The 17,231-nt window shown below is 54.9% G+C and overlaps 1 protein-coding gene across 1 annotated transcript; it reads right to left on the bottom strand.

Moving 5' to 3' along the window:
- Nucleotides 1–4,437: 4,437 nt before the first annotated feature.
- LOC309451940 (uncharacterized protein) lies at nucleotides 4,438–16,973 on the bottom strand (the record flags this gene model as incomplete). Its single annotated transcript, XM_082076635.1, has 6 exons — nucleotides 16,918–16,973; nucleotides 15,862–15,927; nucleotides 15,647–15,731; nucleotides 15,465–15,523; nucleotides 12,984–13,386; nucleotides 4,438–4,592 (listed from the first exon to the last, which is right to left on the bottom strand). Exons 1-6 carry the CDS (start codon nucleotides 16,951–16,953, stop codon nucleotides 4,438–4,440), a joined length of 804 nt encoding a protein of 267 aa, XP_081932761.1. The 5' UTR covers nucleotides 16,954–16,973.
- Between the last annotated feature and the right edge of the window lie 258 nt (nucleotides 16,974–17,231).

Here is a 17,231-nt window from a genome sequence, read left to right as displayed (position 1 = left end):
TCAATGGGGTCAATGGGAGTCAATGGGGTCAATGGGGGTCAATGGGAGTCAATGGGAATCAATGGGGTCAATGGGGTCAATGGGGATCAATGGGGGTCAATGGGGTCAATGGGGTCAATGGGGTCAATGGGGTCAATGGGGTCAATGGTTCCCAATGGGGTCAATGGGTCCCAATGGGAGTCAATGGGGTTCAATGGTTCCCAATGGGGTCAATGGGGTCAATGGGTCCCAATGGGTTCAATGGTTCCCAATGGGGTCAATGGGGATCAATGGGATCAATGGGGTTCAATGGTTCCCAATGGCTCCCAATGGGGGTTCACCCCCCCCTTCACCCACTTCTCTTAACGGGCGGCTCCGTGGGCGTGGCCTCAGCAACGGGGGGCGTGGCCTGAGCGCCGGGGGGCGTGGCCTCGGCGCCACCCCCCCCCGCGGGCTCCTCCCCGCCGTTCTCCGCACCAATCACCTGCGGGGGGGGCGTGGCCAGTCCAGAGGGAGCCACCGGCCAATCAGAGCGAGGGGGGCGTGGCCGGGGCCCCCCGAGCCCCTCCCATAGACATCAATGGGGCTCAAGCCACGCCCCCCCATTCATCCCTATGACCCCCATAGACCCCCCATTAAGCCCCGCCCACCAGCATAAGCCACGCCCCCCACTCATCCCTGTGACCCCCATTAAGCCCCGCCCACCAGCCCAAGCCACGCCCCCCCATTCATCCCTATTACCCCCCATTAAATCCACCCCACCCATAGAGATCAATGGGGCTTAAGCCCCGCCCACCACAAGCCGCGCCCCACCCAAGCCACGCCCCCACCCAAGCCACGCCCCCCACCCCAGGCCACGCCCCCCGTGCCCCCCGACCAATCCCGACCCACCTGGGTGACCGTCCTGATGATCTTCAATGGGGGGGGGGAGGCGCCAGCCCCGCCCCCTCCCCCGGGGGGCTCCGCCCCCTCGCTGACGTCATCCAGCCCCTCCCCTCGCTCCCCGGAAGTGGGCGGGGGGAGCTCGGGGGGGGGGTCGCTGGCCCCGCCCCCCCCCACTTTGATTTCCGGGATCAGGCTCTGGAAGGGAGGGGGCGGGGTTTTGGGGGTGGTGTGGGCGTGGCCTGGGGTGGGGGGCGTGGCCTGGGGGCGTGGCTGGGGGGGGGGCGGGTTGAACTATGGGGGGTAATGGGGCCATAGGGATGAATGGAGGGGGCGTGGCTTAGCGGAGGGGGCGGGGCTTGTGGGGGTAATGGCGTGAAGGGAGGGGGCGTGGCTTGGGATGGGCGGGGCTTAAGCCCCATTGATCTCTATGGGAGGGGTGGGTTCAATGGGGGGTAATAGGGATGAATGGAGGGGGCGTGGCTTAGCGGAGGGGGCGTGGCTTGTGGGGTAATAGGGATGAAGGGAGGGGGCGTGGCTTGAGCCCCATTGATCTCTATGGGAGGGGCGGGGCCGGCACCCGGGGGTGTCCCGGCCACGCCCCCTTCGCTCTGATTGGCCGGTGGCTCCCTATGGTCTGGCCGGGGTTTGGGGGGGTGTGGGCGGGGTTTAGGGGCAGGGGCGTGGCCTGGGGGGGTGTGGGCGGGGTTTAGGGGAGGGGGCGTGGCCTGGGGGGGGCGGTACCTTGAGCGACTCGGTGCTGATGCTGATCGACCTCTTGGGGGCGGGGCCTGTGGTGCTGGAGCCCCAGCGCCGCTTCCGGGCCACGCCCCCCCCACCCGCCGGGGCTCCGCCCACTTCCGGCTCCGCCCCCTTGGCGGCTGCTGGGGGGGGGGGGACGCACACAAGGGTTAAGCCCCGCCCCCCTCCATTCATCCCTATTACCCCCCATTAATCCCCATAGAGATCAATGGGGCTTAAGCCACGCCCCCTGGGCTAAGCCACGCCCCCCCATTCATCCCTATTACCCCCCATAGAGATCAATGGGGCTTAAGCCCCGCCCCCTGGGCTAAGCCACGCCCCCCCATTCATCCCTATTACCCCATAGACAACCCATTAAGCCCCGCCCACCAGTTTAAGCCACGCCCCCATTCATCCCTATTACCCCCATAGCCCACCCATTAAGCCCCGCCCACCACCATAAGCCACGCCCCCTCCATTCATCCCTATTACCTCCCATTAAACCCCCCCCCCATAGAGATCAATGGGGCTTAAGCCCCGCCCACCACAAGCCACGCCCCCTCCACTCATCCCTATTACCCCCATAGCCTCAGCTATAAGCCACGCCCCCTTTCCCAAGCCACGCCCCCTCCATTCATCCCTATGGCCCCATAGTTCAACCCGCCGGCCCCGCCCCCAGGCCACGCCCCCTCCGCCCACTGACCAATCAGCGCGATCTTCCTCTTGACGGCCTTGGGCTGGGCGGGGCCCTGGGGAGAGATGGGCGGGGCCAAGGGGAGGGGGCGGGGCCGGGGGGGGGCGAGGTCAGCGCCGGGGGGCGGGGCCTGCGGGAGGCTCCGCCCCCTCCTTATTTCTTCAACAAGCCACGCCCCCCCCCCCCCAAACCCCACCCCCCCGACTTCCCATTGATCCCATTGGTCACCGTGGGGCTGCCCCATAAGTTGGGGGGGGGTCTCAGGAGTCCATTGGCTGCCCCATAAGTTGTGGGTCTGGAGATCCATGGGCTGCCCCATAAGTTGGGGGGTTGAAGATCTATGGGCTGCCCCATAACTTGGGGGTCCCAGGAGTCCATGGGCTGCCCCATAAGTTGGGGGGCTGGAGGTCTATAGGGTGCCCCATAAGTGACTTGTGGGTCTGAAAATCCATGGGGTGCCCCATAAGTGACTTGGGGGTCCCAAGAGTCCATTGGCTGCCCCATAAGTTGTGGGTCTGGAGATCCATGGGCTGCCCCATAAGTGACTTGTGGGTCTGGAGATCCATGGGCTGCCCCATAAGTGACTTGTGGGTCTCAGGAGTCCATTGGCTGCCCCATAAGTTGTGGGGCTGGAGATCCATGGGCTGCCCCATAAGTGACTTGGGGGTCTCAGGAGTCCATGGGCTGCCCCATAAGTTGTGGGTCTGGAAATCCATGGGCTGCCCCATAAGTTGTGGGTCTGGAGATCCATGGGTGCCCCATAAGTGACTTGTGGGTCCCAAGAGTCCATTGGCTGCCCCATAAGTTGTGGGTCTGGAGATCCATGGGGTGCCCCATAAGTGACTTGTGGGTCTGAAGATCCATGGGCTGCCCCATAAGTGACTTGGGGGTCCCAAGAGTCCATTGGCTGCCCCATAAGTTGTGGGTCTGAAGATCTATAGGGTGCCCCATAAGTGACTTGGGGGTCTTGAGATCCATGGGGTGGGTGCCCCATAACTTGGGGGTCTCAGGGGTCCATGGGCTGCCCCATAAGTTGTGGGTCTGGAGATCCATGGGCTGCCCCATAAGTGACTTGTGGGTCTCAGGAGTCCATTGGCTGCCCCATAAGTTGTGGGTCTGGAGATCCATGGGCTGCCCCATAAGTGACTTGGGGGTCTCAGGAGTCCATTGGCTGCCCCATAACTTGTGGGTCTGGAGATCCATGGGGTGCCCCATAAGTTGGGGGTCACCGAGTCTGCCCCATAAGTGAAGTTGTGGGTCCACTGGGGGGGGGTTTGCTGCCCCATAAGTAAACGTGTGGGTCGCTGAAATCTATGGGGCGCCCCATAGGAGATGGGGCCGAGTCCACGAGCTGCCCCATAAGTGAACTTGGGGGTCCGGCGGATCCGTGGGGCGCCCCATAAGTGACGGTTGGGGGGCGCGGAGCTGCACTTGTGGGGCTGGGACGGCATTGGCGGATCCTTGTGCCCCATAAGTGACGTTGGGGGCACTTGTGGGTCCCAGAGCTTCTTGTGGGTCGCGCACTTGTGGGTCACAAACTTGTGGGTCGCGCACTTGTGGGTCGCGCACTTGTGGGTCGCGCATGTTCTTGAGCAGCTCCATGGGGTCCCAGTTGTGGGGCAGCCCCATAAGTGATGACTTGTGGGTCCCGGGAGGTCTTGAGATGTTCTGTGCCCCATAACTTGGGGGTTGCGGAGCTTCTCTAGATGTGGGGCAGCCCCATAAGTGCCAACTTATGGGTCCCAAACGGTCCATATTGCGCCGGGCGCCCCATAACTTGTGGGTCCCGGGAGGTCTTGATGTTCTCTGCCCCATAACTTGGGGGTCGCGGAGCTTCACCAGGTGTGGGGCAGCCCCATAAGTGCCAACTTATGGGTCCCAAACGGTCCATATTGCGCCGGGCGCCCCATAACTTGTGGGTCCCGGGAGGTCTTGATGTTCTCTGCCCCATAACTTGGGGGTCGCGGAGCTTCACCAGGTGTGGGGCAGCCCCATAAGTGCCAACTTATGGGTCCCAAACGGTCCATATTGCGCCGGGCGCCCCATAACTTGTGGGTCCCGGGAGGTCTTGATGTTCTCTGCCCCATAACTTGGGGGTCGCGGAGCTTCTCTAGATGTGGGGCAGCCCCATAAGTGCCAACTTATGGGTCCCAAATGGTCCGTAGCACGGTGGGTGCCCCATAACTTGGGGGTCCCGGGAGGTCCATGGGGGGGGGGACGGTGGGTGCCCCATAACCAGGTGTGGGGCAGCCCCCCAAGTGATTCGTTGGGGGTCCGGGAGCTCCGTGGGGCGGCGCTGGGTGCCCAAAAGAGACACGTTTGGGGGGGGGGGGTGGGGCGCTATGGGGCGCCCCCCAAGTTGGGGGGTGCGGGGGGTGGGGGGGTCCGGGAGGGACCCACGGGTGCCGTGGGGTGCCCCACAACTACTTGTGGGGCAGCCCCATAAGTTGGGAACGGGGGGGGGCTGAGGTGGATGTGGGGCGCCCCATAAGTGTGGGGTGTGCCCCATAAGTGTGGGGTGAGCCCCATAAGTGTGGGGCGGGCCCCATAAGTCAGCCCCATAAGTCAGCCCCATAGATTCTGGGCGAACCCCGAGTGCGCCCCATAAGTGTGGGGTGAGCCCCATAAGTGTGGCACGCGCCCCATAAGTGTGGGGTGCCCCATAAGTGTGGGGTGCGCCCCATAAGTGTGGGGTGGGCCCCATAAGTCAGCCCCATAAGTCAGCCCCATAGATTCTGGGCGAACCCCGAGTGCGCCCCATAAGTGTGGGGTGCGCCCCATAAGTGTGGGGCGCGCCCCATAAGTGTGGGGTGGGCCCCATAAGTGTGGGGTGCGCCCCATAAGTGTGGGGTGCCCCATAAGTGTGGGGCGCGCCCCATAAGTGTGGGGCGGGCCCCATAAGTGAGCCCCATAACTCAGCCCCATAGATTCCGGGCGAACCCCGAGTGCGCCCCATAAGTGTGGGGTGCCCCATAAGTGTGGGGTGCCCCATAAGTGTGGGGTGAGCCCCATAAGTGTGGGGCGAGCCCCATAAGTGTGGGGTGGGCCCCATAAGTGAGCCCCATAACTCAGCCCCATAGATTCCGGGCGCCCCCTGAGGGAGCCCCATAAGTGTGGGGCGAGCCCCATAAGTGTGGGGCGCCCCCTAAGTAACACCAATACATCGGGGGCGCCCCATAAGTCACGCCCCACAACTCAGCCCCATAAGTGTGGGGCAGCCCCATAACGAGCCCCCCGGCGCTATGGGGCGCCCCATAAGTGACCCCCCCCCCCTCCCTGCCCCACACTTGGGGGGCGTTACCTGTGGGTCTGGGGGGCGCTCGCCCCCCGGCCCGGGGGGGGGGCCCGGTTCCGTGGGCGCCGGCGGCTCCTCGCTATGGGGCAGAGGAATCAGTGGGGCTGACCCATAGATCCATCCCAGCCCCATAGATCCACCCCCAGCCCCATAGATTCACCCCCAGCCCCATAGATATGAATCCCAGCCCCATAGATCCATCCCCAGCCCCATAGATTTGAATCCCAGCCCCATAGATTTGAATCCCAGCCCCACAGATCCACCCCCAGCCCCATAGATTCACCCCCAGCCCCATAGATCCCCCCCAGCCCCATAGATTTGAATCCCAACCCCATAGATTCACCCCCAGCCCCATAGATCCACCCCCAGCCCCATAGATCCACCCCCAGCCCCATAGATCCATCCCCAGCCCCATAGATATGAATCCCAGCCCCATAGATTCATCCCCAGCCCCATAGATGCTCCCCCCCAGCCCCATAGATCCATCCCCAGCCCCATAGATGCTCCCCCCCAGCCCCATAGATCCATCCCCAGCCCCATAGATTCACCCCCAGCCCCATAGATTCACTCTCAGCCCCATAGATGCTCCCCCAGCCCCATAGATCCATCCCCACCCCATAGATATGAATCCCAGCCCCACAGATCCACCCCCAGCCCCATAGATTCTCCCTCAGCCCCATAGATTCGCCCCATAGATTCCCCCCCAGCCCCATAGATCCATCCCCAGCCCCATAGATCCATCCCCAGCCCCATAGATGCTCCCCCCCAGCCCCATAGATCCATCCCCAGCCCCATAGATCCACCCCCAGCCCCATAGATTCACCCCCAGCCCCATAGATTTGAATCCCAGCCCCATAGATTCACCCCCAGCCCCACAGATTCACCCCCAGCCCCATAGATCCACCCCCAGCCCCATAGATTCACCCCCAGCCCCATAGATGCTCCCCCCCAGCCCCATAGATCCATCCCCAGCCCCATAGATTTGAATCCCAGCCCCATAGATTCACCCCCAGCCCCACAGATTCACCCCCAGCCCCATAGATCCACCCCCAGCCCCATAGATTTGAATCCCAGCCCCATAGATTCACCCCCAGCCCCATAGATTCACCCCCAGCCCCATAGATTCACCCCCAGCCCCATAGATCCACCCCCAGCCCCATAGATTCACCCCCAGCCCCATAGATGCTCCCCCCCAGCCCCATAGATCCATCCCCAGCCCCATAGATTTGAATCCCAGCCCCATAGATTCACCCCCAGCCCCATAGATTCACTCTCAGCCCCATAGATTCACTCTCAGCCCCATAGATCCATCCCCAGCCCCATAGATTCATCCCCAGCCCCATAGATTCATCCCCAGCCCCATAGATCCACCCCCAGCCCCACAGATCCATCCCCAGCCCCATAGATTCACTCTCAGCCCCATAGATCCATCCCCAGCCCCACAGATTTGAATCCCAGCCCCATAGATCCACCCCCAGCCCCATAGATCCCCCCCAGCCCCATAGATTTGAATCCCAGCCCCATAGATCCACCCCAGCCCCATAGATTCATCCCCAGCCCCATAGATTTGAATCCCAGCCCCATAGATCCATCCCCAGCCCCATAGATCCACCCCCAGCCCCATAGATCCATTCCCCAGCCCCATAGATCCCCCCCAGACCCATAGATCCGCCCCATAGATTCCCCCCCAGCCCCACAGATCCATCCCCAGCCCCATAGATCCACCCCCAGCCCCATAGATCCATTCCCCAGCCCCATAGATTCACTCCCAGCCCCATAGATTCACCCCATAGATCCCCCCCAGCCCCATAGATCCCCTCCCCCCCCCCGCCCCACAGCCGCGAAGCCCCGCCCCCCGCCCCCCCACGTGGGTCTCCCCCCCCCCCCCCCCCCCCCACACAGCCGCGAAGCCCCGCCCCCCGCCGCCCACGTGGCCTCACCCCCCCGGCATCCCCTCCCGCTCTATTGTGCGGCCCGGCGGGCGGGCGGGGCGGCCATCTTGGCCGCTCCCCACAATGCCCCGCGCCGCCGAGGGGGCGTGGCCGCGGCTGGGGGGGGGGGGGAAGGGGCCCGGAGGGGGCGTGGCCGAGGGGAGGGGGAGAGGGGGCGGGGTCTGGGGAGGGGGCGTGGCCAGGGGGGGGGGAGAGACCCCGTAAAGCGATAGAGACACCGATCAGCCTATAGAGCCCATTATAGAGCCTATAGAGCCCATTATAGAGCATAGAGAGCCCATTATAGAGCATAGAGAGCCCATTATAGAGCCCATAGACCCCCCCATCCCCTACAGATTCCATATAGAACCTATAGACCCCCCTAAGAACCTATAGACCCCCCTATAGACCCCATAGACCCCCATAGAGATCCCACAGACACCAATACAGAACCTAAGGACCCCCCTATAGAACCTACAGGCCCCCCTATAGATCCCATAGACCCCCATATAGAACCTATAGACCCCCCTATAGATCCCATAGACCCCCCTATAGATCCCATAGACCCCCCTATAGACCCCATAGACCCCCCTATAGATCCCATAGACCCCCATATAGACCCCATAGACCCCCCTATAGATCCCATAGACCCCCCTATAGACGCCATAGACCCCCCTATAGATCCCATAGACCCCCATATACAACCCATAGACATCAATATACAACCTATAGAACCCCATGTAGATGCCATAGACCCCCATATAGAATCTATAGAGTCCCATATAGATCCCATAGACCCACCCATAGAACCTACAGACCCCCATATAGATCCTATGGACCCACATATAGAACCTAAAGACCCCCATATAGATCCCATAGACCCCCCCAACCCCTATAGATTCCATATAGAACCTATAGACCCCCATATAGATCCCATAGACCCCCATATGGAACCTATAGACCCCCATATAGATCCCATAGAGCCCCATATAGAACCTATAGACCCCCATATAGAACCTATAGAGCCCCATATAGAACCTATAGACGCCCATATAGAACCTATAGACGCCCATATAGATCCCATAGACCCCCCCATACCGCACAGACCCCCATATAGAATCTATAGATCCCCATATAGATCCCATAGACCCCCCCAACCCCTATAGACCCCCATATAGAACCTAGAGACACCAACATAGAACCTATGGACCCCCATATAGAACCTATAGAACCCCATATCGATCCCATAGACCCCCATATAGAACCTACAGACCCCTCTATAGATCCCATAGACCCCCATATAACCCCCATATAGATCCCATAGACCCCCCCATACCCTATAGACCCCCATATAGAACCTAGAGACACCAACAGAGAACCTATGGACCCCCATATAGATCCCATAGACCCCCATATACAACCTCTAAACACCACTATAGAACCTATAGACCCCCATATACATCCCATAGACCCCCATACGGATCCCATAGACCCCCATATAGATCCCATAGACCCCCATATAGAACCTATAGACCCCCATATAGAACCTAAAGACCCCCATATATATCCCACAGACCCCCATATAGATCCCATAGACCCCCATATAGAACCTATAGACCCCCATATAGAACCTATAGACCCCCATATAGATTCCATAGGCCCCCATATAGAACCTACAAACCCCCATGTAGATCCCATAGACCCCCCCATCCCCTACAGACCCCCATATAGAACCTATAGAACCCCATATAGATCCCATAGACCCCCATATACAACCTATAGAGCCCCCCATCCCCTATAGAACTCCATATAGATCCCATAGACCCCCATATACATCCCCTAGGCCCCCCTATAGAACCTATAGACACCAACATAGAACCCATAGACCCTCATATAGACCCCATAGCCGCCCCTATAGAACCCATAGATACCAATACAGAACATATAGACCCCCATATAGCTCCCATAGACCCCCCCCATCCCCTATAGACCCCCATATAGACCTATAGACCCCCATATAGAACTTATAGACGCCCATATAGATCCCATAGACACACATATAGAGTCTATAGACACCAACATGGAACCTATAGACACCCATATAGATCCTATAGAGCCCTATAGACCCCAATATAGAGCCCATAGACCCCAACACAGACCCTTATAGACACCAATATACAATCTATAGACTCCCCCATCCCCTATAGACCCCCATATAGAGCCCTATAGACCCTCCTGTCCCTATAGACCCCAATATAGAGCCCATAGACCCCAATACAGAGCCCTATAGACGCCAATATAGAATCTATAGACCCCTCCGCTTCCTACAGACCCCAATATAGAACCCTATAGACCCCCCTATCCCCTATAGACCCCAGTATAGAGTCCTATAGACCCCAATATGGAATCCATAGACCCCTCTATCCCCTACAGACCCCAATATAGAACCCTATAGACCCCAATATAGAGCCCTATAGACCCCTTGTCCCCTATAGACCCCAATATAGAGCCCTATAGACCCCAATATAGAACCTATAGACCCCCCCGTATCCTATAGACCCCAATATAGAGCCCTATAGACCCCAATATGGAATCTATACACCCCAATATGGAATCTATAGACCCCCCTGCCCCCTATAGACCCCAATATAGAGCCCTATAGACCCCAATATGGAATCTATAGACCCCCCTGCCCCCTATAGACCCCAATATAGAGCCCTATAGACCCCAATATAGAGCCCTATAGACCCCCCCGTCCCTTATAGCCTCTGCTATAGAACCCCATAGATCCCCTATAGAGCCCCATAGAGCTTCCTATACACCCCCCATCCCCTATAGAACCTCATCTAGAGCCCTATGGAGCCAGCCCAGCCCCTATAGACCCCAATATAGACCCATAGAGCCCCTATAGACCCCCCTAGAGACCCTATAGAGCCCCTATAGACCCCCCTATATCCCCTATAGACCTCCCTATAGACCCATAGAAACCCTATAGAGCCACTACAGGCCTCCCTATAGACCCATAGAGCCCCTATAGACCCCTATAGACCTCCCTATAGACCCATAGAGCCCCTATAGAGCCTCTATAGGCCCCTATAGACCTCCCTATAGACCCATAGAGCCTCTACAGACCCCTATAGACCTCCCTATAGACCCATAGAGACCCTATAGAGCCCTATAGACCCCTATAGACCTCCCTATAGACCCATAGAGCCCCTATAGACCCCTATAGACCTCCCTATAGACCCATAGAGCCTCTATAGAGCCTCTATAGACCCCTATAGACCTCCCTATAGACCCATAGAGCCTCTATAGACCCCTATAGACCTCCCTATAGACCCATAGAGCCCCTATAGACCCCTATAGACCTCCCTATAGACCCATAGAGCCCCTATAGAGCCTCTATAGACCCCTATAGACCTCCCTATAGACCCATAGAGCCCCTATAGAGCCCTATAGACCCCTATAGACCTCCCTATAGACCCATAGAGCCCCTATAGAGCCCTATAGACCTCCCTATAGACCCATAGAGCCCCTATAGAGCCCTATAGACCCCTATAGACCTCCCTATAGACCCATAGAGCCCCTATAGAGCCCCTATAGCCCCTATAGACCTCCCTATAGACCCATAGAGACCCTGTAGAATCCCTATAGCCCTCCCTATAGACCCATAGAGCCCCTATAGAGCCTCTATAGACCCTTATAGACCTCCCTATAGACCCATAGAGCCCCTATAGAGCCCTATAGACCTCCCTATAGACCTCCCTATAGACCCATAGAGCCCCTATAGACCCCTATAGACCTCCCTATAGACCTCCCTATAGACCCCATAGAGCCCCTATAGAGCCTCTATAGACCCTTATAGACCTCCCTATAGACCCCTATAGACCCATAGAGACCCTATAGAGCCCTATAGACCCCTATAGAGCTCCCTATAGACCCATAGAGACCCTATAGAGCCCTATAGACCCTATAGACCTCCCTATAGACCCATAAAGCCCCTATAGAGCCCTATAGACCCCTATAGCCCTCCCTATAGACCCATAGAGCCCCTATAGAGCCTCTATAAACCCTTATAGACCTCCCTATAGACCCATAGAGCCCCTATAGAGCCTCTATAGACCCCTATAGACCTCCCTATAGACCCATAGAGCCTCTATAGACCCCTATAGACCTCCCTATAGACCCATAGAGCCCCTATAGACCCATAGAGCCCCTATAGAGCCCCTATAGCCCCTATAGAGCGACTCACCTGCTGTGCTGGGGCTGCTGGGACCCTCGGGGCCTCCTGGGGACACGGGGACACAGCTCCAGTACGGACCAGTACGGACCAGTATGGACCAGTATGGACCAGTACGGACCAGTATGGACCAGTATGGACCAGTATGGGCCATAGAGATCAATGGGGTCAATGGGGTCAATGGGAGTCAATAGAAACCCATGGGAGTCAAAGGGACTCAATGGGACCCATAGCACACCCATAGAGATCAATAGAAGTCAATGGGAGTCAATGGGACCCATAGAGACCAATGGGAGTCAATGGGGGTCAATGGGGGACATAGAGATCAATGGAAATCAATAGAGACCAATGGGGGTCAATGGGACCCATAGAGACCCATAGAGATCAATAGGGACCAATGGGGACAATGGGGATGAATAGGAGTGAATGGGAATCAATGGGGTCAATGGGGATCAATGGGAGTCCAATGGGGGTCAATGGGGGTCAATGGGGTCAATGGGGTCAATGGGGTCAATGGGGTCAATGGGGGTCATAGAGATCAATGGAAGTCAATAGAGACCAATGGGACCCATAGAGACCCATAGAGAGCAATGGGAGTCAATGAGAGTCAATGGAGTCAATAGGAATCAATGGGGGTCAATGGGAGTCAATGGGACCCATAGAGACCCATAGAGATCAATGGGAGTCAATGGGGCTCAATAGGAATCAATGGGAGTCAATAGGAGTCAATGGGAGTCAATGGGGTCAATGGGGATCAATGGGAGTCAATGGGAACCATAGGGACCCATAGAGATCAATGGGGTCAATGGGGGGCTCAATAGGAATCAATGGGATCAATGGGGATCAATGGGGTCAATGGGGGTCAATGGGTCAATGGGGTCAATGGGGTCAATGGGAGTCAATGGGGTCAATGGGGTCAATGGGATCAATGGGGTCAATGGGGTCAATGGGGGTCAATGGGGTCAATGGGAGTCAATGGGGGTCAATGGGGTCAATGGGGGTCAATGGGGTCAATGGGGTCAATGGGGTCAATGGGGTCAATGGGGGTCAATGGGGATCAATGGGTCAATGGGGTCAATGGGGTCAATGGGTCAATGGGGTCAATGGGACCCATAGACCCCCATCCAAACCAATGGCCCCGTTGGCTCCGCCCCTCCCAGGCCACGCCCCCTCCCCTCCCTCCCCCCCCCCCCCTTTTATCCTCCCATTGGCCCCTTTTACCTTCAGGCTGGTGGGCGTGGCCGGCGGGGAGGGCGACGCCCCCCGGGAGGAGTGGGCGGAGCTTGGCCGAGGAGGGGGCGGGGCCAGCGGGCTCCGCCCCCACCCCGGGGGGGCAGGGGAAGGGGGCGGGGTCTCCTTGGTGAGCACGGGGGGCGGGGCTTCCTCCGGCGGGGGGCGGGGCTCGGGGCTCTGGCCAATGGGGGGAGGGGAGGGGAGGTGGGCGGGGCTTGGGGGGGCTCAGGCTCCGCCCCCCGGGGGGGCTCCTCTTCCTCTTCCTCTTCCTCTTCCTCCTCTTCTTCTTCCTCTTCCTCCTCCTCGGGGGCGGGGCTGGGGGGGCCACGCCCCTTCCGGCCCGGCGGAGGCTCCGCCCCCTCGGGAAGGGGAGGGGGGAGGGGGAGCCGGGCTGGAAAGGGACAAACGGACCCGAATCCGCCCAAAATTGACCCAAAATCCCTCAAAATTGACCCCAAATTGCCCCAATTCCCCCAAAATGGACCCAAATTGACCCAAAATTCATCAAAATTGACCAAAATTGCCCCAAATCGCCCCAAAACTGACCCAAAATCGCCCCAAATTTACTAAAATGGACCCAAAATAGACCCAAATTGACCCAAAATTGTGCAAAATGGACCCAAAATGGATCAAAATGGACCCAAAATGGATCAAAATTGACCCAAAATTGTGCAAAATGGATCAAAATTGACCCAAAATCCCGCAAAATTGACTCAAAATTGCCCAAAATCCCCCCCAAAATTGACCCAAATTGACCAAAATGACCCAAATTCACCCAAATTGACCCAAAATTGCCCAAAATTGATCCAAATTGACCCAAAATTGCCCAAAATTGATTCAAATTGACCCAAAATGGATCAAAATTGCCCAAAATTCACCCAAATTGACCCAAAATCCCCCAAAATTGACCCAAAATCCCCAAGTTCCCCCAAAATTGACCCAAAATGGATTAAAATGGACCCAAAATCGCCCAATATTGACCAAAATTGGCCAAATTGACCCAAAATCCCCCAAAATTGACCCAAAATTGCCCAAAATCACCCCAAATTGACCCAAAATCCCCAAAATTGACCCAAAATGGATTAAAATGGACCCAAAATCCCCCCAAATTGACCCAAATTCCCCACAAAATGGACCCAAAATTGCCCAAAATTGACTAAAATGGACCCAAAATGAGCCAAATTGACCCAAAATGGATCAAAATTGACCCAAAATCCCCCCAAATAGACCCAAAATTGCCCAAAATTGACCCAAAATCATCCAAAATCGACCCAAAATTGCCTCAAATTGACCCAAAATGGACCCAAAATGGATCAAAATTGACCCCAAATCCCCCAAAATTGACCCAAATTCACCCAAAATTGCCCAAAACTCACCCAAATTGACCCAAAATTCATCGAAATTGACCCAAATCCCCCAAAATGGACCCAAAATTGCCCCAAATTTGCCCAAATTGACTCAAATTTGACCCAAAATCCCCCAAATTGACCCAAAATGGATCAAAATGGACCCAAAATGGATCAAAATTCACCCAAATTGACTCAAAATTTACCAAAATTGACCCAAAATTGACCAAAACTGATCAGAATTGACCCAAAATGGATCAAAATTGACCCAAATTTGCCCAAAATTGACCCAAAATGGATTAAAATGGACCCAAAATTGCCCAAAATTCACCCAAATTGACCAAAATTGCCCCAAAATGGCCCCAAAATCCCCCAAATTGACCCAAAATTGACACGGAATTGCCCAAAATTGATCAAAATGGACCCAAAATGGATCAAAATGGACCCAAAATCCCTAAAATTCACCCCAAATTGCCCCAAAATTGCCCAAAATTGACCCAAAATGGATCAAAATTGACCCAAAATGATCAAAATTGACCCAAAATGATCAAAATTGACCCAAAATGCATCAAATTGAGCCAAATCCCCCAAAATTGAGGCAAAATCCCCAAAATTGAGCCAATTTGCCCCAAAATTGACCCAATTTGCCCCAAAATTGACCCAATTTGCCCCAAAATTGCCAAAAATTGACCCAAAATGCCCCAAATTGACCCAAATTGACCCAAAATGATCAAAATTGACCCCAAATCCCCCCAAATTGACCCCAAATCCACCCCCAAATTGCCCCAAAATTGCCCAAAATTGCCCCAAATTGCCCCAAATTGACCCAAAATTGACCCAAATTGACCCAAAATTGACCCAAATTGACCCAAAATTGACCCAAAATTGACTCAAAATTGACCCAAATTGACCCAAAATTGACCCAAAATTGACCCCAAAATTGACCCAAATTGACCCAAAATTGACCCAAAATGTATCAAAATTGACCCAAAACCCCCCAAAAATTCCCCCAAAATCCCCAAAATTACCCCAAAAATGCCTCAAATTGCCCCAAAAATGCCCAAAATCCCCCAAATTGCCCCAAAATTGCCCAAAATCCCCAAATTTCCCCCAAAATTCCTACCTGCGCTCTCCCCCTTTTCTCCTTTGCCGCCTCGTCGCCCAAATCGCCGCTTTTCGCCGCTTTTTTGGGTCAAAAAACCATCATTTTGGGTCTTTCCCCCCCCCCCCGCATAAATTCACATTTTTGACACCGTTTGGTGCTTTTTTTTGCCCAAATTTGGGCTTTTTCGCCCCAAAATTCACCTTCAGCCTCGCGCTGCTGCAGCAGCTCCTGTTGCTTCTCCAGATATTGCTTGATGAAGCTGTTTTGACTCATTTCCTCCCCCATCTTGGGGCAAAAAACGGCGATTTTGGGTTTTTTAGAACGGGCACAGTGTGGGGGAGGGGGGGGGAGTGTTTTTTGGGCTCAAATCCGGCGATTTTGGGGCATTTTGGGGCGTTTTGGGGCGTTTGTGCACCTGGGAGTTGGGCTGGAAGGTGCCGTGGGGGGTGGAGTGTTTCTGGAGGTTTTCCAACATCAGCGCCTGTTTTGAGGTAAAAAACGACGATTTTGGTTAAAAAAACCACCAGGGGATGCATTAAAACAACCTGAATTCACCCAAATGCGAAGAAACGGCGAAAATTGGGCGAAAAATGGCGAAAAACGGGCGAAAACGGCAGAAATTGGGCTTGAAATTTTCCCGCCAAAACGCCTCAAAGTCGCAGTTTTTAACCCAAAAAATGGGGATTTTGGGTCAAAATGCGGCGGGATTTGCTCAAAATGTTCATTTTTAAGGGTAAATGAGAGGTTTGAACCAAAAATTGTTATTTTTACCTCAAATTTCTGCTCAATGAGCGAAATCAACATCAAATTTCAACATTTGGAAACAATAACAAGGTTAAAATCACCATTTTAACAAATCCAAATTTCACCAATTCTCATACAAATTTCATCGTTTTAACCCTAAATCTTTAAAACTGGGGAAAAATCTCCTCATTCAATTCCCCCATTAAACCCCAAATTTCACCCCAAATCTCCTCATAAAATCACTAAAAACACCATTTTTGACCCCAAAATCACCATTTTAACCCCAAAAATCACTATTTTCACCCCAAAATCACCATTTCCACCTCAAAAATTGCTATTTTCACCCAAAATCGCCATTTTTACCTCAAAACCCCATTTTCCCCCCAAATCTCCTCATTCAATTCCCCCATTAAACCCCAAATTTTACCCCAAATTTCCTCACAAATTGCCCAAAACCCCCATTTTTCACCCCAAAACCCCCATTTTATGCCTAAACTCGTGATTTTCACCCCCAAAATCGCCATTTTATCCCTAAAAATCATCATTTTAACCCAAAAATCGCCATTTTTACCTCAAAACCCCCATTTCCCGCCAAATCTCCTCATTAAACCCCATTAAATCCCCCCATTAAACCCCAATTTTCACCCCAAATTTCCTCACAAAATCACTAAACCCCCATTTTTCACCCCAAAAATCCCCATTTTAACCCCAAAATCCCCATTTTTACCTCAACTTCCCGCCCAAATTGACCAAAAATCACCATTTTCCCCCCAAATCTCCTCATTAAACCCCCAATTAAACCCCCAAATCTCCTCACAAATTGACCAAAACCCCCATTTTTACCCCCCAAATCCCCATTTTAACCCCAAAAATCGCTATTTTCACCCCAAAACCCCCATTTCCACCTCAAAAAATCGCTATTTTAACCCAAAAATCATCATTTTCACCCAAAAATCGCTATTTTTACCTCAAATCCTCCGTTTTCCCGCCAAATCTCCTCATTAAACCCCATTAAGTTCCCCCATTAAACCCCAAATTTCA

Source organism: Streptopelia decaocto (genome assembly GCF_964273445.1).
Source record: "Streptopelia decaocto genome assembly, contig: HAP1_SCAFFOLD_1895, whole genome shotgun sequence".
Lineage (NCBI taxonomy): Eukaryota > Metazoa > Chordata > Aves > Columbiformes > Columbidae > Streptopelia > Streptopelia decaocto.
The sequence above is the reverse complement of the archived record's forward strand: the minus strand, read 5'-3'. Positions and strand labels throughout refer to the sequence as shown.